Source organism: Mirounga leonina, unplaced genomic scaffold (genome assembly GCF_011800145.1).
Source record: "Mirounga leonina isolate KUSES-001 unplaced genomic scaffold, KU_Mleo_1.0 Mir_173, whole genome shotgun sequence".
Taxonomy (NCBI): domain Eukaryota; kingdom Metazoa; phylum Chordata; class Mammalia; order Carnivora; family Phocidae; genus Mirounga; species Mirounga leonina.
In genome coordinates, this window is record NW_023270447.1 from 80,451,996 (window position 1) to 80,476,831 (window position 24,836).

At 50.5% G+C, this 24,836-nt stretch overlaps 1 protein-coding gene across 6 annotated transcripts in view; it reads left to right on the forward strand.

The window, feature by feature from the left end:
• UBR4 (ubiquitin protein ligase E3 component n-recognin 4) overlaps window positions 1–24,836 on the forward strand; it is a 130,464-nt gene that overhangs the window by 75,257 nt on the left and 30,371 nt on the right. For all 6 annotated transcript variants that reach the window (XM_035019630.1, XM_035019631.1, XM_035019634.1 and 3 more), the window contains 25 exons: window positions 1,102–1,198; window positions 1,852–1,959; window positions 2,420–2,536; window positions 3,467–3,676; window positions 5,631–5,780; window positions 7,190–7,417; window positions 8,189–8,267; window positions 8,758–9,003; window positions 9,794–9,962; window positions 10,426–10,570; window positions 11,124–11,209; window positions 11,923–12,010; window positions 12,260–12,453; window positions 14,136–14,375; window positions 14,739–14,877; window positions 15,634–15,759; window positions 15,840–15,968; window positions 16,706–17,049; window positions 18,646–18,736; window positions 19,300–19,384; window positions 19,555–19,682; window positions 22,774–22,903; window positions 23,029–23,186; window positions 23,896–24,005; window positions 24,647–24,788. In XM_035019630.1, coding sequence (XP_034875521.1) covers window positions 1,102–1,198; window positions 1,852–1,959; window positions 2,420–2,536; window positions 3,467–3,676; window positions 5,631–5,780; window positions 7,190–7,417; window positions 8,189–8,267; window positions 8,758–9,003; window positions 9,794–9,962; window positions 10,426–10,570; window positions 11,124–11,209; window positions 11,923–12,010; window positions 12,260–12,453; window positions 14,136–14,375; window positions 14,739–14,877; window positions 15,634–15,759; window positions 15,840–15,968; window positions 16,706–17,049; window positions 18,646–18,736; window positions 19,300–19,384; window positions 19,555–19,682; window positions 22,774–22,903; window positions 23,029–23,186; window positions 23,896–24,005; window positions 24,647–24,788 — 3,739 coding nt within the window. The remainder of the gene's footprint in view (window positions 1–1,101; window positions 1,199–1,851; window positions 1,960–2,419; window positions 2,537–3,466; window positions 3,677–5,630; window positions 5,781–7,189; window positions 7,418–8,188; window positions 8,268–8,757; window positions 9,004–9,793; window positions 9,963–10,425; window positions 10,571–11,123; window positions 11,210–11,922; window positions 12,011–12,259; window positions 12,454–14,135; window positions 14,376–14,738; window positions 14,878–15,633; window positions 15,760–15,839; window positions 15,969–16,705; window positions 17,050–18,645; window positions 18,737–19,299; window positions 19,385–19,554; window positions 19,683–22,773; window positions 22,904–23,028; window positions 23,187–23,895; window positions 24,006–24,646; window positions 24,789–24,836) is intronic.

A 24,836-nucleotide genomic window follows, 5' to 3' on the forward strand; every position in this document is an offset into this window, starting at 1 on the left:
CTTTGCTATATCTTGTACATTCCTGAACAATTCTTACTCATTTGTGGTCCCCACGCAGCTTGCTTTATTCTTTGGACGTATGTGTGAACTTTTATGTGTGACCGTATTCTGAAGGACTTTTATTAGCTCATTCCTTTGAGTTACTTTTGGAATCATGGGCATTTATTGATCAAGTAAGACCCCATACTTTGATTCAAACTTTAATATTTTGAAAATATTCTGGATATCTCCTAGGATATGTAATACAGGAAAATCACTTTTTTATGCATATGTAGGTTTGTGGTTTGTTATGCACAGTCTATAAAGTAAAATGAAGCAAGAACAGTTTACGAACTATGAGAGTGAAGCCATTCAGCAAATGTGTTCTTCATCTCTGTAAGATTGTGTTAGGTGAGACTGCCAGCCAAATTGTCAACAGGACCCTAATTAATTCATTTGCATTTTGGTCCTCTCTTGAATCAGCGTATTCACTATAGATCTTGAGGCACACATTTAGTAGGGAAGCCCAGCTGTGTATCTGCAGATGAAGAAGGCTTAGTTAGTGCCCAGTTGAATATACGGGAGAACTCACGTGTCCAGTGTGGAAAGGGTAGAGTGGAGATTGAATTTTCCACTAGGAAAAATGGTAGGCGAGTTGAGAGGGTAAAGCAGTGCCAGGCCTTCTGGGAAGCAAGAAAAAGAAAGGACTGGGTCACTGTGCAACCAGATGATGCAGACTTTGTATATGGAGGAATCCCAGAAGATAATGCCTGGAGGCAGAATGTGGCCATGTGTTGGAAAAGGCCATAGAGTGCACTACTAAAGGTTTGATTTTGCTGCTGAGAACTAGGGCTGATTGAGAAATATTAACTTTTCCCATAGCAGGCTTTCAGGGCCTTCGGTTGTATTTTGGACTAGTTTGTTCCTTTTAACAGAGCGAGATTGCTCCTTCTGTGTTGGTGGTGTTACCAAATAGGCATTTCTGAACATTTTGCTAATGGTAGGATTGTTTCTAAGCAGTAGGCTCCTTGTTTACTTTGGTGGCAGGAGGAAGGAACTATATTCAGCTGGTTAGTGGTTGTGAACTAGCTCACATCTCATGTATTTTCCTTGGCCTTTTAGACTGCACATGGTCCGTCTGATGCTGTTGGAGAGACTACTGCAAACCTTGCCCCAGTTACGAAATGTTGGAGGTGTCCGGGCCATCCCGTACATGCAGGTATCCCTCAGTTCATCTGGGTCTGTCACATTATGGTTGGACCATCCTTCAGCATGCTCACATCTCTCTTCAAGAGGCTCTAGGCTTTTGTTGGTGTTAGGTCATAGAATAATGGAATGCAGTTTTGAACTGCAAGTTATAGCCCTTAACTCTCTAGATGAAAAGGCCAAGGGTCAGAGAATTTAAAAAGATGTCCGCAGTCATCCAGCTAGTTACTGACAGAGCCAGGAGCAAATGTCTGCCCCAGAGATTCGTAGTGTGTAGTGAGTCTTTATTAACACCGTGTTGGAATGTTGTCTGGTAGCTGTTCCACTAGCTGCCTTCCTCTTAGGCAGAAAGTTCTTTACTTTTGAACACAGCACACTGTCCTCTGTCAAGCCACTTTGGTTGGTTATAATGTAGTTTAGTCAATTTGTTTTGCAAACTCTTTGCAAAACATTTTTTGTGATGCCAAGTGTGGCACATGCCAAAAATTGACACTTCTGACTCTGGACACTTAAACTTCGGATACCTTGGGATGTAGGACCTTCTCCTGGATTGCAGTTATGATTGACAGGGCAGTCAGGAAGATTGGGATTTCTTCTGAACCCCCTGCGTTTGGAGTCGTCTTTAGGGTCCTGGAGCTCATGTTTTACCTCTCTGTTGACTTCCAGGTCATCCTGATGCTCACTACAGATCTGGATGGAGAAGATGAGAAAGACAAGGGGGCCCTGGATAACCTGCTCTCTCAGCTAATTGCTGAACTGGGCATGGACAAAAAGGTAAGATTGGAGAGTCCTGCCATGTGAGAAACAGGGACTGAGGTCCGTTTACAGCTTGTCATCCTTCTCTTAGAGGAACTTCACTTAGTTTTGGGCATAACCACCCACTGAGGGCTCCAGTTCTGTGGATTCAACAAAAATGTTGGCAGTACCTCCTTTGGCCCAGGACTCCTGTTGGATCTGGACGTAAATGAGGAACAGACCAAGTCCCTGTCCTTATGGACCTTTTGTAGCTCCCTAAGCTGAAAACAATAAATTAGTTGTTTGTATCTTAATACGGCCTTTTAAGCACATCGGGCTCTAGGTAATCCGGGTGTAGTCCATGGAGGCGTTGGTGCCTGTTTTGACTCTGATTCCATGTGAGGAACAGTTAGTGCTGATAGGCTGGAGGGAACCTTGTTGAGAGGACGCCTCAAGCTTGAAGTAAGCGTGGGCTTCTGGGCTCTGCTTCTGCCTACAGGACGTCTCCAGGAAGAATGAGCGCAGTGCCCTGAATGAAGTCCATCTGGTAGTAATGAGACTCCTGAGTGTCTTCATGTCCCGGACCAAATCCGGATCCAAGTCTTCCATCTGTGAGGTACTGTTGCTTTGAGCACATGGGTGTGGGGAAAGGTAAGAGGATTGTCTGGTTGGTGCTAGGGCTAAGGGCAGAGGTGATAGTTAGAATAGGCTGTTGTCATTCTAGAGGAGAAAGATTCTAAGCGGTCACCTCTTGAAGAGCAGAGCCACCACCTTTTCCAGAATCCCTTCCAAGCCCTGATCTTCGCCAGCAATCCCTCCATTGGAGGGGTTACAGGGTTTGGAAGTTCCCATTATTGAAAGGAGGGGACTGTTCTGCAAGGCACAGGGTGGCTAAGAGGATTCCCCTACTGTGTGTTGCTATAAGGTATGGTAATAAAGCAGAGAGAAAGCAGTGTGTGCGTGGTGGAAAGGAGATTAACACAAAGCAGAGAAGGTAGGAATGGAGGCTGAACTGCATCCAATCTTAATGAGCTTATGAGCTGTGGGGTTTGCTGGGATTTGCAAGGCTCTCCTAATGGTTTTATTTACAGTGGCTTTTCTCCTGCTTTTTATTCATGTGATCACTTACCCCATCTCCTTTAGAAGCTAGTTTGGTGGGGAGAGCCCCTACCGGGAGGGTGGGGTTGCTAAAAAGTGCTTAGAGTGGAAAGTTTTCTCTCTTGTTCTTGAAATGGGCTTCTTTTCTAGTTGCCCAGTGAAGAAGAAAACCCGCCCCTCCCAGGAAAAAGGTTATCCAGTCCTTGCCCCCTCGGTGTCTCACACCTGTGTGTGGGCGAGTGGAGCTGGGACCTGGGGTTGGTTGGTTCTTACCATGCCATTGTTGGAAAGAGTTGGGGGGAGTGTTTGAGTTAGTTGGTGGACCTCTAACTCAAGAGATGAGCTCCCTCCCCCGATGGCCCACCCGGAGCTTACTGCCGGGGAGTTTCCTACTCCTGCCCCCAGCGGTCTCACAAGCCTTTCTGGCCTCCTCCTTGTCTCCCCCCAGTCGTCTTCCCTCATCTCCAGCGCCACAGCCTCGGCCCTGCTGAGCTCCGGTGCCGTGGACTACTGCCTGCATGTGCTCAAATCCCTGCTGGAGTATTGGAAGAGCCAGCAGAACGACGAGGAGCCCGTGGCTACCAGCCAGTTGCTGAAACCACATACGACTTCATCCCCACCGGACATGAGCCCATTCTTCCTCCGCCAGTATGTGAAGGTGAGGCCTTCCCCTGGACGAAGGACCGCTCCTGCCCTCCTCCAGAGCACTCTCCTCTTCGCCCTCTGTGAGTAGGGCTGAAGGAGCCAAGGGCAAGGAGCTGCAGGAGGCAGACCGAGTGCCTTGGGGGGCTTTGATCTCGGTGCAGTTTAGTTGAATAACCAGTTCTCCCACCCTTCTGCTGGGGTTCAGACTCTTGACAACGTGTAAAGCAGAGGAACTGAATGAAATCAGACTGGTCTGTCCTTTCATGTTAAGCTCCTTAGAAAAAGGTGAGCAGGCACAGGACAGACGTCACAGGTAGATCATGTCCTTGTGTGTGTGTGTGTGTGTGTTGTGTGTGTGTGTGTGTGTGTCAGAGACTCCCCCTGCTGTCATCAGAGGCCCTTGAGGGAGCTAGTTTAGAAGATAATCTCTCTGATCAGGTGAGTCAGGAACAAGCATTCCCACTTACCAGCCGTGAAGCTCGGACAAGTTCTGTGCGGCTTTCGTGTGCCTCGGTTTGCACACCTGGAAACTGAGGCTCCACACGGGATCTGCTCTGTAGGGTCGTTGGGAGCACTGGGTGACCTGACGCAGTCAAGCCCCGTGCTAAGTGCCCTGGGGCCTGCCCCTGTCTGTCGTCCCTGCCGTTGCTGCACGTTTGCGTCTGAGCGGCGGCACCAGTGTGTTCCTCGCTGCACGCTCCCAGCTGCTTTGACTGAGACAGGGATAGAACAGGCACAAAACGTGAATCGCATCATGTCCTTCTCTTTTCTTAACCCTTTGCTGGTTTTCTATAACTTTTAGGCCAAAGAGTTCTTTGAGGACCCAGCTGTCTACTTAGCTCTCTAGCTGTGTCACGACCGCACCCCGGCACGCAGCCCCCGTCCTGTGCCTTGCCCCAGACGTGGCACACTGCCTTCCTGCTTGCTGTCCTCCTGAACTTCTTTCCCTCTGCCATTACTTCCTTCCCCTCTAAGCTAATTCCTAGTCCTTCACGACCCGGCTCACACACTGGGTCCTGGGAAAACCCTCCCCAACATGCACTTCCTGCTAGCAGGTCAGATAGAGATGGCTTTTCCCCGGGTCCCCAGAGCATCCTGTGTGCACATGTGGAGTCTTTCCCTTGTTTGCACCCCCAGTTGCTTGGCAAAGACCCGATGAGTAACCGGTGATTGAATACGTGAGACATGTTGTGCCCCAAATTCTCGCAGGCTCTTCCCGGGGGACCATGCGGCCTGCAGGACAGCTACCGCTTCTACCATCCTCACACCCCTCAGCTCCTCCTTCTCTGTGGGATATGCATTAAGTGATCTGGCCGTCCTGGTCTCTTTCTTTCTTTTTAAAAGATTTATTTGTTTCAGAGAGGTGGGGAGAGAAAGAGAGCACGTGTGCACACGGACACACACGCATGCGGATGAGGGGAGAGGCGGAGGAAGAGGGAGAATTTTCAAACAGACTCCCTTCTGTGTGCGGAGCCCAAAGTGGGGCTCCGTCCCAGGACCCTGAGATCATGACCCGAGCTGAAATTAAGAGTTGGCTGCTCAACTGAATGAGCCACCCAGGAGCCAGCCACCACCCTGGTTTATTTAAATATCTCTTATTATCCCAGAAGGTTTTGGTTCTAGGGGAATAGACTGCATCTCTCACAGGAAGTCAGAAATCCTTCACCACCACTGTTTTTCCCATTAGAAGTTTAATTTCTCTGTAAGTAGAATACAGCCAGTCCAGGGTCAAAACCCACAGAGTGTAATTTTGGAACTTTTAAGACAAGTGAGATCTGTGTCCATCGGAGCCTGGGGCCTTGCTGGGTTTAAACCAAGCTGTCAGGCAGTGATGACTCCAGCTTTGAAAGGTACCATTTACCAGCTCCAATATAAGCTATGCCTAATGAGCAGTAAACTAGCCCTTTTCCTAATTGTGGCTGTGGACAACTGTCCGTCACAGGTCCTTACACATGTTCTTCCCCCAGGGTCATGCTGCTGATGTGTTTGAGGCCTATACTCAGCTTCTGACGGAGATGGTCCTGAGGCTTCCTTACCAAATCAAGAAGATTGCCGACACCAACTCTCGAATCCCACCTCCTGTCTTTGATCATTCGTGGTTTTACTTTCTCTCGGAGGTAAGCGAAGGCTGCAGGCCATGTGCCATTCAAGGAGAGGACACCTCGGCTGTGATGGCCTTTTTTCCTATTCTTTAAAAGATTTTATTTATCTGAGAGAGAGAGCGTGCATGTGCGCGCAAGTACGAGTGGGGAGAGGGAGAGGGAGAAGCAGGCTTCCCGCTGAGCAGGGAGCCTGACTCAGAGCTCGATGCCAGGACCCTGGAATCACGACCTGAGCCGAAGGCAGGCGCTTAACCGACTGAGCCACCCAGGCATCCTGGCTCTGACGGCCTCTATGGCCCCCTTCCGTCCTCACCCTCAGGGAGCGTTTCCCCCAGCAGCGCCACTCACGCTGGTGGGCCTTGCCCCGGGTATACTGTGTGGTGAAGCCGTGGAAGATGGATGTCACAACAGGCCATGGCTTTAGTTTCTCATTCTGTGCATTTGACTCTTTCCGCATATGACGGTAAGGGACGAGTTTAATAATTTGGATTCCGTCTGGAAAACAGAAAACATACTAGTTCAATTACAGAGAGATTTTAATATAGGGAATTGTTTGGAGGGCCATTGAAGAACCAAAGAGAAAAACAGGGAGTGTTGAAACAGAGACCGCAGGTGCGGGCAGCAGCCGCAAGCAGCCGTGTGTCTGAAGAGGACTCGGCCTGTGGAGGGGCTACTGCCTCTGGTACCCCAGGAGCTCTGAGGGGGTGTGGTGTGCTTGATTCTGGAAGTGTGGAAAGAAGCTGATGGTTAGAACCAGCCGTACTGGTTTGTCCTTGAACAAACCGAAGAGCTGGTGGAGGCTGCCGGAGTGAAGGGCTGCTGCCAGGAGAGCAGACAGGAAGGAGCCGGTGTTTTTTCCTCGTGCCCTCTGGTGTCCCTTTTTGTCCCTGTTGGCAGGCCCTGACGGCAGACAAGCAGTGTAGTTCGCACACTTCTGGGCCGGCCATTGCAGGACAGTGTGCGGTGGGCTGGGTTTGGAGGCAGCCGAGGGGTGGTAGTCACGCTGTCACAGCAAGCTTGAGATGAACTCTGGGAAGAATGACCTGTTAGCAAACCCCAAATGACCATTTCGGGTTGTATAGATGAACAGCCCAGCCTCTTCCCCACCTCTTTGACCTGAAAGATTATGAATCTGTTTTCTGGACCATTTCATTCTGGGTGGGGTGGAGTGGAGGCCAGCTTCCCTGTAGATTCCCAAGGACTCCCAGGAGGGGAGCGGGAATATTGCTGTTTTCCCCTCTTTGACAGCTTGCTTTCTCCCGGCTCCTTAATGAGTACTGAATTCACCAGAGTCTAGCTTGGCTGTGAGGAGATTGCTTGGTGTGTGTTTCTTACCCATTTTAGTAATAGTTCATGACACCCGGGGAGCTGCTGCAGGCACAGGTCCTGAGTCATTGACTCTTGGTGTTGCCTTTCCTCTCAAGTACCTGATGATCCAGCAAACTCCGTTTGTGCGCCGTCAAGTCCGCAAACTTCTGCTCTTCATCTGTGGGTCAAAGGAGAAGTACCGCCAGCTCCGGGACTTGCACACTCTGGACTCCCACGTGCGTGGGATCAAGAAGCTGCTGGAGGAACAGGGGATATTCCTCCGGGCAAGTGTGGTTACAGCCAGTTCAGGCTCTGCCTTGCAGTATGACACACTCATCAGCCTGGTACGAGGGGCGAGGGGGTCGGTGGGGCAGGGAGAGGGCATGTGATGAGGCTCAGCCAGGTAGGCAATAGGATGGAGGAGTACAGGGCTTTTACATATTCAGAGAACGTCCTGGCCACAGTTGAGCTCAGGGTGGATCCATAATGCTATATATGAAGTGTAGTTGGCTTCAGGATCTGCGATTTCCCCCTCACCATTCTCACTCCTACCTGGTAGTGGTTCCTCCATTATGGGGAGGAGTGGCTTGGGCTTCTTACCTGTTACTGGCTCATATGGACAGGGTCGACCTGGAATTTGCCAGCCTCTGGTTTTTGTCCTTGAATACCAAAGAAATGATGTGTCTGAAGATAAATTGTTCGGACTTTGGGGAAGCAAACAATGTATTGCATGGGAGCCTATAGACGAGAACGTGTTCAGTATTATACGTTCCTATAAACTAGTGTCCTTACTGTCGTGCTTTCACAAGAAAGAAGTAAACTGGGGAGGGAGGAAGAAAAGAAAAGAGAGTAAACTGGGTTGTAGTTTCCCATCATGGCCTAGCTTTCCTGCTGTGTTAACTGAGTGGTGTGAAGGGCCCCTGCCAACGAAGGGCATCTGTGTGGTGGGAGCTGAGCGGAGGAGGCTCAGTAAGAGCTGCAGTGTGTGGGCCTTGGTCCCAGGTTCACCGGGGCACCTGGTCAGCAGCCTCGTACAGACCCCTCAAGGCTGCAGGGTGGTAGGTGCGGGTTGCTTGGTGGCCTTACTCAGTTCTGGCGATTGGTTTCCATTTCAGATGGAGCACCTGAAGGCTTGTGCCGAGATTGCTGCCCAACGAACCATCAACTGGCAGAAATTCTGCATCAAAGACGACTGTAAGCAGTGCAGCGACTTCTGGTGGCTGTTGTTCATTCGTTCGTCTCTTTGCGAGCTGTTTATTGAGGCCTGCCCTGTGCCAAGCGCTGAACTGGATGCCAGAGATGAAGCTCTGAGCAAGGCACCTAGATAGAACTCTTGTCTAGCTAAGAAGACAAGTCAAACCTTCAGAGCGATAAGGGTCATAGATAAAATGTGGGGTGCAATGGGGGCACAGGGTAGGAGTCTAAAGACAAGAGGAGCCTGTGGAGTCTAGAGAATCATCCTAGTTGAAGTGGGGGCTGGGAGCCAATCTTTAGGTAGCTGTTGGGATGTTTACCAGGTCATTTCTGCAGAGGACGGGAGTTCTGGGCAGCATCTGGCAGAGAGGACTGGGAATGCAAGCTGGTGGGGAGGGGGCAGTGCTGGCCAGGTGCAGACATGGCTCCCGCGACGTGTCCGTCCAGTGCATTTGTCTCTGAGCTGCGTCCCTGTCTCCTCTGCCTGCAGCCGTCCTGTACTTCCTCCTCCAAGTCAGCTTCCTGGTGGACGAGGGGGTGTCCCCGGTGCTGCTGCAGCTGCTGTCCTGTGCCCTGTGTGGCAGCAAAGTCCTCGCTGCCCTGGCAGCCTCAGCCGGCTCCTCGAGTGCCTCCTCGTCCGCAGCGCCTGTGGCGGCCGGCTCTGGACAGGCCACGACGCAGTCCAAGTCGTCCACGAAGAAGAGCAAGAAAGAAGAAAAGGAAAAGGAGAAAGAGGGTAAGTGTCACTCTCTTGTCTTGGTGACCAGGGCGAGGTGTTCTGATTTCTCTTGGATCCCATGGCTTATGCTGCTCTTCGGAAAGGGCTTTTACTCCGATCTAGGACCTACAACTCCGATGCCCTCCAGTGTCTAGTTTTGGTTTCATTGTCAGTTACACCTTGAATATGTGGCTTCCCATACCAAGGAAAGGTCAAAGTGCACTCAGCAGTTTAGTAAGCCAAGTTTGTTTTTCTGTGAAATAATAAATGACACTTGCCATGTGGAGAGGTTGTCAACATCAAATGATGCTTGTAAACGTGCCTTGTAAATTGTTAAATGCTCTACATATGGAAGCTGTTTTAGCTGACTCCTTACTATTGGAAAGGCAAAAGTCTTCCTGCTTCATTGCTTTTCATGGTCCTTGGATGCCTGGGTCGGGTGATAGGGGTGAAGAGTAGTGGAGGTGGTTTATCTTCTCCCGATTAATTATTCAGCTAGCTGTTTTGGGTAGCAAACCTCTGAAAGGAAATGCCTCCTCCAGGGTAGCTGTGTGTGTGCTCACTGTCAGGCCTGTGTTGGCACTTTATCCTGTGCTTTTTTTGTAGCATGATTATCACGTGTCTCATATGGGGCTGGCCTTTGTTCTCTAATAAACCAGTGAAAGTTATTTTCAAATTAGAACCATTTAGTTGAAGAAACTTTCAGAAGTGGACAGAATTCCCTCCCTCTTCATCTGGGAGCACTGGCTCTGAGACCCTAGAGCACGCTTCCTGCTCTCCAGTCCTCAGTTCTTCCCTGGTCTTGCAGGTGAGAGCTCAGGCAGCCAAGAGGACCAGCTGTGCACAGCTCTGGTGAACCAGCTGAACAAATTTGCAGATAAGGAGACCTTGGTTCAGTTCCTGCGTTGCTTCCTGTTAGAGTCCAATTCTTCCTCAGTGCGCTGGCAGGCCCACTGTCTGACCCTGCATATCTACAGGTAGGGTCCCCGGCTACGTTTTGACGGTCTGCATGGGTCCAGGAGACGAGTGATTGATGTAGTTCTGTCTTGCTTTGTGTTGCACACTCACAGTCACAGTGTCAGTATTTACATCAGCCTGGATCCTCTTGACTATTACAGATGTCTTCATCTGGTTATCTGCTTTTAGCCATTAAACTGACGTCTTAAGCAAGAGATGACTGCTTTTCGCCTGAGAGGGCTGTGTTTAGAAGTTTGTGAAGTGACCGGGCTTGACTCTTTAGGCCACCTTCTGAAGATAGGAAAGGACTGAGCTATACCTGTTAGGATTTACTGTTGAAAGAGTGCAAAGTGATTTGAACTTAACCCCTAGTTTTCGGGAGATAGACATATCTGTAGAAGCAGTACCTGGGCCTTGTTGATAAATAAAAGGGACCTCAGGGTTTTCTGCTTCTTGGTAATGTGAACTGTCCTTTATCTACAGAAACTCTAGCAAATCTCAACAGGAACTCCTGCTAGATCTGATGTGGTCCATATGGCCAGAACTCCCAGCCTACGGTCGTAAGGCTGCCCAGTTTGTGGACCTACTAGGATATTTCTCCTTGAAAACCCCACAAACGGAGAAGAAGGTAACAATCGATGTATGGTCAGAGGGGCTAACTTGCCGTATTTGACCTTTTTTCTCTTGAGTTAAGAACATGACCAACCCGCATAGGTGGTGCCCATGTGCAATCTCTTTGGATGTATGTTAAGCACAGCCAACATGTGTACCACACAGATAACATACACTAGCAAATAAGTACAGGCTGAATTTGCCTTTGCGAGCAGGAGAACAGGTGGGGAGGACAATGCAACCCATTAAAGTTGCTTTAGGAAAGAAGGTGTCCCCGTTTTCCTGGCAGCCCTGATGACATCCCCAGAAGTGTCTGCAATTGGATAACCATTTCATGACTTTTCCATGGGAATAAAAATTCTCTTCATCCACAGGGTCTGAAAAGATGGCTGTCACAAAGATTGTGGAAACCTGTAGGAGTTAGGCCCAGCTTCGTATGACTGTGTGGGGGCTGAGAAGTCTGGTGCTTCTTGGGCAGCATCAGCTAGACAGCAGTTAGTATCGGATAGCAGTCCAGTAAGACTTGCCCTTGGGCTTTAACTGTGGTCTTTTATTGACTTCTGTTTCAGTTGAAGGAATATTCACAGAAGGCTGTGGAGATTCTGCGTACCCAAAACCATATTCTTACCAACCATCCCAACTCCAACATTTACAAGTGAGCTTGTTCTGCTTTTTCCGTTTGAAGCTCCAGCAACAGTCCCAGTTGCTATCTCCACATGGGTTGGCTCTTACATAAGAATCAATACACCTCTGTCTGGTTGGTCTTTGAACCCCTCCCTCGTGACTGGGGCCTTACACACACAGGGTACTCAAAATATAGCTGCTGAATTAGGTTTTGGTAAGCAGTCATTTGAGAATGTCTATAATTTTCAAGTGTCTCAAGTCTAAATCAGGTTAAGGTAAGTTTACAGAAAATGGCTATATTAAAAAAAAAAACTTTTGAAAGAGTATTTATTAGTTAAGCAGCAGTTGTTATTTCCCTGGTTTAATAGTGACTGTTCTTTTTTTTTCTCTAACGTTCACTGAGGTATAGTTTATATACCACAGAATTCACCTGTTTTAAGTATACAGTTCAATGATTTAATAAATTGTGACTTTTCTTGGAGTCAGATTTTATTGTCAGTTTTTAGGATTTTTCTGACCTCAGAACAGCTCAGAAATAGGAAACATCTAGGGTTGGTTGGTTGAAATTCCCTCCCTGTGACTTCTAAGCCCTGTTGGGATTTCTCACTTTTCCCCTGTGTTCTTAACTAGGGTGGGGCTCGATTTAGGGAATATTGAGCCGTGGCTCATTCGTGGCTTCTTCATGAAGCTCGATTGCTTTCTAAGATGAAGATTTCCTTATGCTGATACTGGTTTCTTCCTTAGCACCTTGTCTGGCTTAGTGGAATTTGATGGCTATTACCTGGAGAGCGACCCCTGCCTGGTGTGTAATAATCCAGAGGTGCCGTTTTGTGTAAGTGCCGTCTTTAACATGGGTGATCGTGAGGCTTGCAGGGCCAGTGGGTTTCTTGTTTCCAGAGATTGAGTGTGGCCACCTAGGTGTTCGGTCACCAGTGGTATGCATGCTTACTTGCCACACTTAACCACCTTAAATGGAAACTTCATCCATGGATGAAGAGTGGGTTACAGTGATCAGTTTTGAAGAAGGCAGGATGAGCCAGTGGCCTTGAACTGATAGTGTTTTGTGTACTCCCGTGTTTAGTATATCAAGCTGTCTTCCATTAAAGTGGACACGCGGTACACCACCACGCAGCAGGTTGTGAAGCTCATCGGCAGCCACACCATCAGCAAAGTGACGGTGAAAATTGGAGACCTGAAACGGACAAAGATGGTGCGGACCATCAACCTCTATTACAACAACCGAACCGTGCAGGCCATTGTGGAATTGAAAAACAAGTACGGGCCCTTCAGATTTGGGGAGGGGCAGCTTTTGGGCTTAACACCAGTTGTTGGCTTTGATGGCTGGAATCGGGTGAAGTAGCACGTCTCTAGAGGCCTGGTATGTCCTCTTACCCACTGGAGTCAAGACTGGGGACAGAAGTGAAACACGGTTCCTAAGGGTATTGACAAAGGTTCTTTTAAAATCCTGTCCGGTGGAGCCCATGGGGTCTAAGGAAGCAATTCAACAGCCTGCCTTGGGAGGGGAAGCTGAGTTAGGGGACTTCAGACTTTTGCTCCTACCCATGTTTATTAGGGTACTTCTAGTTTTACATAACACCTGTGTTGGGAAGAAGTTGTCATTTCTTGGGTTAAGATGCTGTTTGCTCACAGAGCCAGCAGTATCAAGAAGCTTCTCTGGCGCACAGTCCTTCCATTTCTACATGGCACCTTCCCTCTGTGTCTGCTAGTGATGGATCTTTCTAGCTCGTGTATCCCAGTGTCTGAATGGAGGCACGTCATATGTGGGACAGAGAAGGCATTGGCGTGGGGTAAAGGGTTGACTTCCAGAGACAGCACTCTTGTTGAAATCTCAGGCATCGCTGTTGGGCAGAGGACGTGGGGAGGTGCTGCTTGAATAGTAAGGTGCTGTTCTGCACGGAGCAGAGGTATTGGTATTATTCCGAGGGGCAGAATACAGCCAGTTTACCACATCAGCACACGGAGCTCTGTCTGCTCTGTCTGCAGGAAGTTTTCTTCCTTTGAGGAGCAGTTCACATTGGTGATCTGCAAGTAGAAGCTGCTCATTGGGATAACCCACTCCCTTGTGGAGGAGGAGGATTTTCTGTTGTGTAGACTCAGCGCAGCAGCTGGTGAAACTCTCCAACTCTGCTACAAAACCATGGGTTCACACCCCAGCTCTCCTACTGTCTCTGGACATGGGAGAAGTTCTACAGCCTTGGTTTCTTTAACTGTAAAGTGGAGATGAGCCCACTCTCAGGGTGTTTTTTTTTAAGGATTAGAATGAGTTTAGTGTATGTAAAGTGCTGAGAACAGAGCCTAGCACATAGTGAGTGCCCAATAAATATTACCTGTAATTAACATGATTATTCTAAATTCTTATGTGCCTTTTCTTTTTCTCTCTCTACTTGGCACGTGGTACACGGCACATCTTAGGATTATAGGCTTCAGGGTGGCATACTTTTGGAGTAATGTCTTCCCTTGATATGTACTTCGTTGTTTTTCTTGAATCTGGAAAATTATCTAACACCTCAAAGCACTTGTGTGTTATATCCTTTTTTATAGAGAATATATATATTTTTTAAAGATTTTATTTATTTATTTATTAGAGAGCGAGCGAGAGAGAAACAGCATGAGAGAGGAGAGGGTCAGAGGGAGAAGCAGGCTCCCCGCCGAGCCGGGAGCCCGATGCGGGACTCGATCCCAGGACCCTGGGATCACGACCTGAGCCGAAGGCAGTCGCTTAACCAACTGAGCCACCCAGGAGCCCTATAGAGAATATTTTTTGAATTAGGTTGCTATTACTTGCCACATCTCTTCTTAGAGGAACTACTTCACTGCCTTAGGAGAACGCACGGGGGGGACAGTCTTGTTCTTCGTCTCCTCAGACCGCAGTCACCGAGGGGTACATGAGTGGCCTTTAGGCCGTCTGCCGCTCTAGCTACCACTGTCTCTTCTAGGCCGGCCCGCTGGCACAAGGCCAAGAAGGTTCAGCTGACCCCCGGGCAGACAGAGGTGAAGATCGACCTGCCCTTGCCCATTGTGGCCTCCAACCTGATGATTGAGTTTGCGGACTTCTATGAGAACTACCAGGCCTCCACAGAGACCCTGCAGTGCCCGCGCTGCAGCGCTTCCGTCCCCGCCAACCCGGGGGTCTGCGGCAACTGCGGAGAGAATGTCTACCAGTGTCACAAGTGCAGGTGAGGGAGTGAGTGGCGCCCCGGCCAGGGCCATGCATGTCCCTTGTATCCCCTGCAAGAGTCTCAGTGTGGGCAGTTTCAGTGTCTGCTGCCCTCAGCGTAATTGGAGGGTTATGGGTCTGTCAAGTCCTAGGCTGGAAGGTGGGGATGGGAAGAATGGCACACGTGCCTGTCCCGTGGTAATCTGGGAGTGGGGGGTCCTCCGGTTTAGTGCCGGGTCTTCCTTTCTTGTTACCTGGTTGTGTAAGTCACCCTTACCTCTTGTCATCCCGATACAGTTCCAGACAATGCGTGTGGCACTCAGTCACCCTCCCCCGCCCCAACCTCTTCTGTCCCCCCGACCCAAACACTTTGGTTCTTCAGGTCCATCAACTACGATGAAAAGGACCCCTTTCTCTGCAATGCCTGTGGTTTCTGTAAATACGCTCGCTTTGACTTTATGCTCTATGCCAAGCCTTGCTGTGCAGTGGATCCCATTGAGAATGAAGAAGACCGGAAGAAGGTGAGGCTGCATCCGTCCTAGACTCAGGGTAGTGGTTTTGCTCTGAGCTTTGGGCAGCAGGGCTGGTGGAGTGCAGTATGCTTTCCCTTCTGTTCTGAGTCTTCCTCATCTCCGCACTCTCTTCAGGGCACGGCTTTCGGGTGGGGGCAAATAATGGTGTAGGATATATTGGAACATGTGATTTTCATAGGACTTCAGGGAAGTGCTGGTTGGCAATGAACTAGAATGTCTCCAGGGACAAATGACTTTAGATTTGGGACGGTTGAAAGAAGTCGGATGAGTGCCTTGCATTTGTTCCACAGATATCTCATATTAACAGCTGTTGGCCTTTCCTCAGTGTTAGCTTACCCAGGGGCTGGTTCTCAGTCTGCATGGTGTGGTGGGACTGGGGATTAGGTGACAGTCAAAGTCGGGGGGAGCTTTTGGGATTGCTGCTAGAAGCAGCATGGGAAGCAGGACAACATTTAGCTGTGGAGTCAGAAGGGACAAAAGTTCAGTTCCGGCTGTGCCTTTCAGTGCTGTGTGACCTAGTGTCAATGAGTTCTCTCAGCATTGCATACTTATGTATATGCTGTGTTATATAGTATGTTATATGTTGTTACAAATAACACACCAACACCGTGGATTATTGTGAGGAATAGATAACGAATGTATGAAACACAGCATCTGACCTGTAGGAAATGTTTCAGGAAATGGTTAGCAATTGGGATCACTCAAGGAAAAGCCTTCACACATGCCCCTGTCTTTTCTTGCCAGGCTGTTTCCAACATCAATACGCTTCTGGACAAAGCTGACCGAGTGTATCACCAGCTGATGGGACACCGGCCACAGCTGGAGAACCTGCTCTGCAAAGTGAACGAGGCAGCCCCTGAAAAGCCACAGGTAACCCCAGGCTAGAGGGGCACGTGGAGAGGGCTCTGGGTCAGAAGCAGGAGACTCACAGCATGCTTCTTGGGTTGCAGGATGACTCGGGGACGTCCGGGAGCATCAGCTCCACTTCAGCCAGCGTGAATCGGTACATTCTGCAGCTGGCTCAGGAGTACTGTGGGGATTGCAAGAACTCTTTCGATGAGCTCTCCAAAATCATCCAGGTAGAGAAATGGGAGCCACTCTAGAGTGTTCTGTCGTGCATTCCCCATGCTGTTTTCAGAGCAGTCCTGTTGCCCCCCTCCAGCAGTTGGAGTCTTGGGTTTCCCTTGTCCGATTGGCTGAAAAGGCAGGGTCTAGGTGGTTGCGCCGTATAACTTCTCTCACACTGTAGTTTCTGGTGCTTGGCAGAGACTTGAATTTGTTCCAGAAGACTGAGGGTAATAGATTATTTTAGATCTGTTTTCCTTGGCCCGTTCACAACCCATCTTTTAGTAGAGGGGTTGCTAGTTTTAAAAACCGGGTGTCAGGGTTCTGTTGCCTCTCTTTCTGATACGCCGTGTTTGTAGGCTGGAAGGGCAGGGCACACCAATGCCAGTCAACCAGGGTGGGCCGGGCGGCCAGTGCAGTGCTACTGACCTAACGTCCGCGGGACAGGAGGCTGGCCGGAGATACGCCAGGTCCTTGCCGCCAGAATTGCCTTTGCCTCTAATCTTCGTGTTTGTTCTTTATGAGACAGCATTACATGGGAGTTCAGGACATGTGCCTGTGATCAGGGGCTGAGTTCTGCCTCTGCCACTTGCCTTGGGCAAACCAGCTCTCCTAAGCCTCAGCTTTCTGCTTTGTAATATAATAATACATGTAAAGTAGTCCTTCAGACTAAAGCTGATTTCCAGTTAACTTTCTCTTCTTCCTTCTAATTGCTGATTTGTTTTTCTTTTATCTTTTTTTTTTTCCTTAGAAAGTCTTCGCTTCACGCAAAGAGTTGTTGGAGTATGACCTGCAGCAGAGGGAAGCAGCCACCAAATCATCCCGAACCTCTGTGCAGCCCACCTTTACCGCCAGCCAGTACCGCGCCTTATCCGTCCTGGGCTGTGGCCACACGTCCTCTACTAAGTGCTATGGCTGCGCCTCGGCCGTCACAGAACACTGTATCACATTGCTCCGGGCCCTGGCCACCAATCCGGCCCTGAGGCACATCCTCGTCTCCCAGGGCCTCATCCGGGAGCTCTTTGATTACAATCTTCGCCGAGGCTCTGCAGCCATGAGGGAGGAGGTCCGCCAGCTCATGTGCCTGCTAACTCGGTCAGAGCCAGCACCAGGACTGTGGGCCCAGTAACTCCTGCTAGCTCGGGGGTTGGTGGTGGCAGTGATGCTAGGAGCTTGGGGTGCAAAGCACGGTGTTTGTCGCTGCCAGACAGGCCAGCTAACTTATTACAAGGGAGGAAGAGGGAGAGATGCCCAGGGTCTGGGTGAGTGAACACCGTGAACATTTGAGACCAGGTTTCCTTGTAAATAGAATATTTGGCTTGTACTTTGTTGGTTCCAGTGAGGTTTCTTGAACAGTCTCTGGGTTCTGGTGAGAGAGGAGAAAGAAGTGGCTGGGCACTTGGACTCCAGACTCACATGGAAGATGAAGGTTAGGCTCGGTGTCTGATGTTCTGTGCCTTGGACAGCTTAGCTAACTTCTCTGAGCTGAGGTTTTCCTCATCTGAAAAATACCGATAATAGTAAATGCCTTAAAGGCTTATGGTGAGGGTGGGATGGAATAATTCCTGTGGGCAGTAACTCGTATTTGTTGACTACTTAGTATGTGCTGATGTGGTCGCCAGAGCTGGATTTATTGAGTGTGTGGCATAAGTTCCAGAACACATTAGGTGATCGGTAACCATTTCTTGCTGTATTGCTCATTCACTGACTCAGCGGGTGTTTTTTGAGTGTCTGCTGAATGCCAGGCACTGTTCTGGACTCTGAGTGCGCACTAGTAAATGGAGCAGAGTCGCTGCTTCCTGGAGCCTGCAGTCCAGGTAGGGAGACCTGCAGAAGCATACTTGCACAGTCCGGTGTCTGTCAGGAGATTGGATTGTGAAGAGAGGTACAGCGGGGGTGGCACCCTGACTGCAACAGGGCTTACTGCTGGGAGATGGTTGGGGAAGACCTCCGAGGGGTGATGCTTGAGGAGGCGTGTTTGCGGTAAGGGGACGAGCCATGCAGATGTCTCAGCTGTGGCTGCATGCGTAGGACACATCATGTGTGAGAGCGAGAGGCAGGGCTGCACCAGGGACTGAGCGGGAGCTCTAGAGGCCCGTGTAAGTGGAGTGAAGGAGGCCACACGGGAAACGGGCAGGAGAACCAGGGGTTGCTGGGGGCCAGATCCCGGGTGATCTAGGCCATTGTGTAAGGACTTGGGATTTTATTCAGAATGGGGTAGGACGCGAGAAAGTGACCTGGTACAGTTGACGTCGTCGTGACCAATATAGACGTTGTTACAGTGGGCCTTCGGTAGGAAATGTGGGTGGCTCATGAGAGGGAAATTAGAGGCAGATGGAGAAGACGAGGAAAGTGTCGTGACCCATCCTGGCAGGGGGATGTCGGATTCGGAAGTTGGAGGATTCAGTGTACTGGGCAGCGCCGGGGGGCTCTGCGGCCTGGGCTGTGCACGGGGAGGGGATCTCCTGGATGCTGGTGCTGCTCTCTCCTTGGTGACCACTGCGGGAAAGGTGGCTGCGATGGGCACTCTGTTACAGACTCGGGTCTCGTGGGGCCGGTCTTGTGGTCAGGCCCCTGGAGAGGCCAGGTGGCCCTGGGCATTGAGTGCCTTTTTTCTGCGCTCCTTCAGGTGGGAAGGAGGGACACAGCCAGTGGTAGATAACAGGACTCTTTATTTCTTTGCTTCTCCAGAGACAATCCAGAAGCCACCCAGCAAATGAACGACTTGATTATTGGCAAAGTCTCCACTGCCTTGAAGGGCCACTGGGCCAATCCTGATCTAGTGAGCAAGATAACTGCCCTTTGACTCCTTCCTCTTTCTCTTTCTGCATTCCTTTGCTTTCTTTCTACCAGTCTCCCTGGGGTGGCTGGGGAGGGAAGGAGCAGCAGTCTGCAGAGTTCTCACCCAAAATGACTGTCCCAGGTCAGAGCCAGCCTCAGAAGGAGAAGAGAAATAGGTGGTTGGCCGGATGGAGGACAGGGGTCTCCACTTCTCCTTTTTCTTTCTTTCTTTTCTTTTCTTTTTTTTTTAAGATTTTTTTATTTGAGAGAGAGGGAGATCACAAGCAGGGGAGGGTGGGTAGAGAGAGAAGCAGACTCCCCACAGAGCAGGGAGCCTGATGCGGGACTTGATCCCAGGATCCTGGGATCATGACCTGAGCCGAAGGCAGCCGATTAACTGACTGAGCTACCCAGGGGCCCAACTCCTTTCTCTTCCTGATGGTGCCACCGGGTACCAGACATCTTTGATCTGAGTCCCCTGAGCAGAGCTTGGACATAAGCCCCAGTCCTGGGTCTCACCTGCAGACCCTCCTCTTCTCATACCTCCTCCCGTTGGCCTTCTAGGCAAGCAGCCTTCAGTATGAAATGCTGTTGCTGACAGATTCCATCTCGAAGGAGGACAGCTGCTGGGAACTCCGGTTACGCTGTGGTGAGCTTAGGCCACATCTGGTTAGGGACTCTTCAGAGAGGGGGTGGGGACTTTGGGTGCTGTCCTAGCCACAGAGGTGGCGGGGCGGGGCAACCGCCGTGGACAGCCTTGCTGGAGCCAGGTACATGGTGCTCTGTGACTGCAACTTGGCCCGCCCTTCCTATCCCTAGCTCTCAGCCTTTTCCTCATGGCTGTGAACATTAAGACTCCTGTGGTTGTGGAGAACATTACCCTCATGTGCCTGCGGATCTTGCAGAAGCTGATTAAACCACCTGCTCCAACCAGCAAGAAGAACAAGGTACTGGGCGGGGGGTCACAGAGGGCAGGGCAGGGCGGCGGCCCCCTCCCGCCCCGGCCAGCACAGTGTCCTGCCTCGTAAAAGGCTCTGCCTTACCCTGCACTCAGCCTGCCCGTGGGAGGGCACCAGTGCTTCCTTTGCCATAGCTCAGTAGACAGGAGTTGGGATTTTTGAGAAGGAAGGTTTCTCAGAGGAAAGTCGGGAGTAAGATAGACGTGAAGATACAAGAGCCTAGAACAGGGTGGTTTACTGGAGGACTGTCCAGTCGCATTGGAGGACTTGCAGGCTCCCAGAAAGCACAGTGTTCTTTGCTGTCCCTGTGCCGTTGCCTACGCACATTGCGCAGTGGTTAAATCCCCAGGCTCTGAAGTGGACTTCTTGATTTCACATCCCAGCTCTTCTCCTCACTCACCTCGTGACTTTGGGCAAGTTCTTAACTCAGGCTCCTCAGTTTACCCGTCTCTGAAATGAGAACACAACACATGGAAGTGTTGTGAAGAATCAGTAATTGATGCGGATCCCGTGCACCGAACCCTGGCTCGTGTTAGTCCGTTATAAACGTTGGCTGTGGCTGCGTGCAGTCTTCTCTGCGTAGGGTCTGCCCTCTCTGCGAGCTGCTGCTTAGAAGAGCCAGTTCTCTGCTAGGCTGCCCATGAGCTCCTTGAATGCAGGGACGTCAGTTTAGAAAATTTTTTTTTTAAATTTTATTTATTTGACAGAGAGAGACACAGCGAGAGAAGGAAAACAAGCGGGGGGAGTTGGAGAGGGAGAAGCAGGCTCCCGGCTGAGCAGGGAGCCCGATGCGGGGCTCGATCCCAGCACCCTGGGATCATGACCTGAGCCGAAGGCAGACGCTTAATGACTGAGCTACCCAGGTGCCCTAGTTTAGAAATGTTTTTAGTGTCCAGGGCAGAGTGTAATATCTAGCAGATGATAGCCACTCAGTGGATCATTAAGTGAATGAGGAAAGCCAAGTTTTTATTTTAATATAACGATAGCTGAGCCCCAGGTTCATCTGCTTGTACTGGCTTGTGGAAAACCCGGGCCGTAATTCTTCTTCTCGGCCATGCCTGAGGCTCTCTGTCCCTTACCTCTCTGTGGTCCTTGGGCCATTTGACCCCTGCTCCATTTCCTGATGGAGTCCTTCGATAGAAACAGAGTCTTCAAAAGTGTAGGAAGGCTGCTTTCTGAGGGGTAAGCACTAGGGAAGAAGCTGGATCCTGAAGAATTGACTACATTTTCCTTGACTCCCGTCTTCCTAGATAGTCCTTAGAAAAGGCAGGGCTGAGGGAACCCATCTTCCTTCCCTTCGATGAGGTTTATTTCCCTACAGAACTCATTCTCAGCAGATAAAAATAGTCCTTGATTGAAGAGGAACCCTATCTGCACCTAACCATCACTTATTCCTGAGGCAACAGATTTGCAGAGTTGCTTACCCTCTGAGCACTGGAGCCCAGTGTCGGTGTTTGCACCGTGCTTAGTTTTAGCCTAGAGAAGGCAGAATTTCTCAAAATTTGGGCTCCCAGGTGCCTGGGTGTTCCCCAGACTATTGGGGAATCTGTGAGGTTGACGTCTGGTTCATAATCCTCCTACGACCCTGTTTGCCCCTAGCGGTCTGGCGCCGTTGGTGCTGATGTTACACAGTCACCGGTGGGTGAGGTCACTGGTGGGTGCCACCGGGGCCCCAGTGGGAAAGGTAGCGGCTCCCAGCGACCCTTAGCCGGGCTCCCCACTGCCGTGCCCTTTGTCTCAAGGGCATCCTTGAGGAAACAGCACAAGCGAATATTAGTAAATCTTGACTCTGGGGTACTCATGTTTTGAATACTCAGTGTGACTGTGGAAGAACACAGAGTGCTCCTGCTGCACGCCGAAGTGCGGTGCTCGTCTTGAAGCACGTGGGTGATTGTTTCAGATGCAGGCTGAGCCAGCTGCTTTTCTTACGGAGCCCCTGTATGCTTGGGAAAATGTGCGCCAGGCCAGTTGTGGTTATTCAGAATCGGGTGTTTGGCAGACGTTTTCTTGAAAAACGAATGAAGCGGGCCTGTCACGTCCAGAGGAATTGACCTAATTCAGTGAGCCAGTATGTCCTGAATGACCAGCACATGCTAAAGAATCATGCACGGGTAAAAGATGAGTTTTAGTGTTTAACGGACTCTGAAAAGTTTATCCATTGATTTTAGTCTCCATGTGACAGCCAATCTTTAAGAACCTGTAACTTGCTGAAAGTAATATCAAAGGAAGAAATCCGCAATTAAATGAGAAGATTACGAAAACATTCTTCTCTTTTCCAACTATGTATCTGTGTGCAGCTGGGTGTTTTTTCATGTACTTTAACCCAAACAACATCTCCCAGCAGTCTGAACACGGAAGCAGGTCGGGGAGTCTACCTGTCTTAAGGCAGTCATTAAGCAGATTTTCAAAAACCAAGTATTGCCACTCCTTTAGATGATTTTTATTTTGGAAACATAAGTGTCGTTTAGGTAAATAGTTAGTGGATTTAATTCTTTCTTTAAGATGAAATTAGTAAATATTTTAAGAATTTCTCATGCTTCATTTTTAACATGGTAAATATCGATAGAACCACACGTGCAAAAGCTGTTTAGGGTCCTCAGTAATTTCTTTAAGACTGTAAAGGAGTCCTGAGGCCAAAAGGCTTGAGAACGGCTGGCTTAGAGTGCTGTGTGGGTCCCTCTGCTCCGCACGCTAGTTCTGCTCAGTAATGGCTCTTAAAATTCTGGAGACTGCTCAGGGACTCCTTGAAGATTGACGTTTAGGGAACTGTGAGTCAGGCTTGGGATAGGACCTGGTGTTTGCGGCCGAAGGATGGTCTGTAGGAAGCCAGGTACATCTTATCCTGCACAAAGCAGTGACTGTAAGTCCAGCGTGGAAATGTTGCTCTAACTAAATTGGGCCAAAATGCTTTAACAGGAACACATATTGGAACAGGAACACACATAACTGATATGAATGTTGATCCTTCTGATCTCCTTGCTTTTGCATATGTTCCTCTGGGGCGTCTGGTGCCATTGTATTGGAGCCCAGCTCAGCTGTACTCTGAAGCTCCCCACCCTGTTCGGCTTTCCCCCTGCAGGATGTCCCCGTCGAGGCCCTCACCACAGTTAAGCCGTACTGCAATGAGATCCATGCCCAGGCTCAGCTGTGGCTCAAGAGAGACCCCAAAGCATCCTACGAAGCCTGGAAGAAATGTCTTCCTATCAGAGGTGTGTTTGTCTCTTCAGGACTAGGGAAGTCTGGTCCCCTGACCCCTGTCCTGACACAGCCCTACAGTCCCCCCTTTCTGTCACTTCCTTTTCCTTACGCCTTGCTGCGTCCCTATGCCTGCCAGGGATAGATGGCAATGGGAAATCCCCCAGCAAGTCAGAGCTCCGCCACCTCTATTTGACCGAGAAGTACGTGTGGAGATGGAAGCAGTTCCTGAGTCGTCGCGGGAAGAGGACCCCCCCCTTGGATCTCAAACTGGGCCATAACAACTGGCTGCGGCAAGTGAGTGAGCTCGTCCTCGGCCCTCTCCTCGCTGCCCCAACCCCCCATGCCAAGCAGCGCGTTTCTGCTCCTCCCCACGTGTCCACTCTGCTTTTGCTTCCTTTCAGACTGGAAGCAGAGGGAGGTGCTTGGTTGCAGCCAGCAGTGTGATAGACTGGTCAAGACAGGATTTTTCTGTGCCTTTCTCATCAAGCTGGTGGGCTTGCCACTCTCCTCCCTGGCCGCTTACCAGAACTAAGCCTCGGTGCCACCCCTCCCTTTTCTCCTTCTGTCATCCCTACCTCCTGCTGCCCTCTCCCTCTCTGTTCTAGCGAACCTTGTGAAGGATTAAGGTAATTCAGGGCATCCATTGATCCATTCATATATAAGACAAGAAAGACACTATTAGGTTATAAGCATTTAACATATAGTTATCCTCAGAATAGAGTTAACAGCAGTTTGTGCGAGGAAAGTACTTGCTGGCTTGTTTTCCTAGCTCAGTCATCATAGGTGCTTTCTCCAGTTGCTTGAGGGAACAACTTTCCGTGAAATAGGGGGCTCCCGGATAGCCACAGTCGCATCTGGTGTTAGCTGGTGCTTTTCACCTTTAACCTTTCCACGGAGAGGTGCCCAGAGGCCTTCTGGCAGGGTGGCGGTGGACTGTGCCCTGCTGGGGACCTGGCAAGACCAGCCGTCACCTGAGACGGGGCTTCTGGCCTGTGTCCCGCAGGTGCTCTTCACCCCGGCGACGCAGGCCGCGCGCCAGGCAGCCTGCACCATCGTGGAAGCTCTGGCCACCATTCCCAGCCGCAAGCAGCAGGTCCTTGACCTCCTTACCAGGTACTGCTCACACTCTGGGCTCGGCCTTGCCCATGTTCCTGGGGGCGGTCCGGAGGTCAGGGTGATGGAGGGCACAGCCAGGCTCCGTACCCATGCCATGCTGTGTGGAAAGCACAGAAATAGGAAAGGCGTAGAAGCTGAGTGAGTGGTCATACTGGGGGTGGTAGCAGAGCAGGGGCGCTGGCAGCTTGCGGCCGTTGAGGTCTGACGATACAGGAACGCGCAGCCTGTGCCATCTCATTTCACCCTCACGGTGGCCTGGGCTTGCCTCGGCTGGGCACTTGTCTGCTGAAGGCTGGATTCGAATCCAGGCAGTGGGGTTCCAAAGCCCAGGCCGCTGGCCACTAAACCCTGTGGTACACTTGCCTTCTCCACGAGCCGCTCAAAACCACAGTCTCGCTGCGCAGATAAGCACTGTGCATTTTGGTGCTGGTTGATCCAAGTGGGTGTCACTGCATCACGCTCCTGTTGTGTGTGCCGGGTTGTCCCCACGTGTGGGGAGTTCCCAAGGGGGAAGTTTGGGGTTTTCTCAGGTGCCCAGAAGGAAGGGGGAGCCCAGGACAGCAGACGACATGAGCAGAGGGGGGCTGCTGGAGCCCCTGGAGCTGCGTTCTCATGGTGTCCTATCTTTCTCGGGGCAGCTACTTGGACGAGCTGAGCATAGCTGGCGAGTGTGCCGCCGAGTACTTGGCTCTCTACCAAAAGCTCATCACTTCGGCCCACTGGAAAGTCTATCTGGCGGCTCGGGGAGTCCTGCCCTACGTGGGCAACCTTATCACCAAGGTAGCTGCGCCGCTCCCCCCCCCCCCCCCCCCCCCCCCCCCCCCCCCC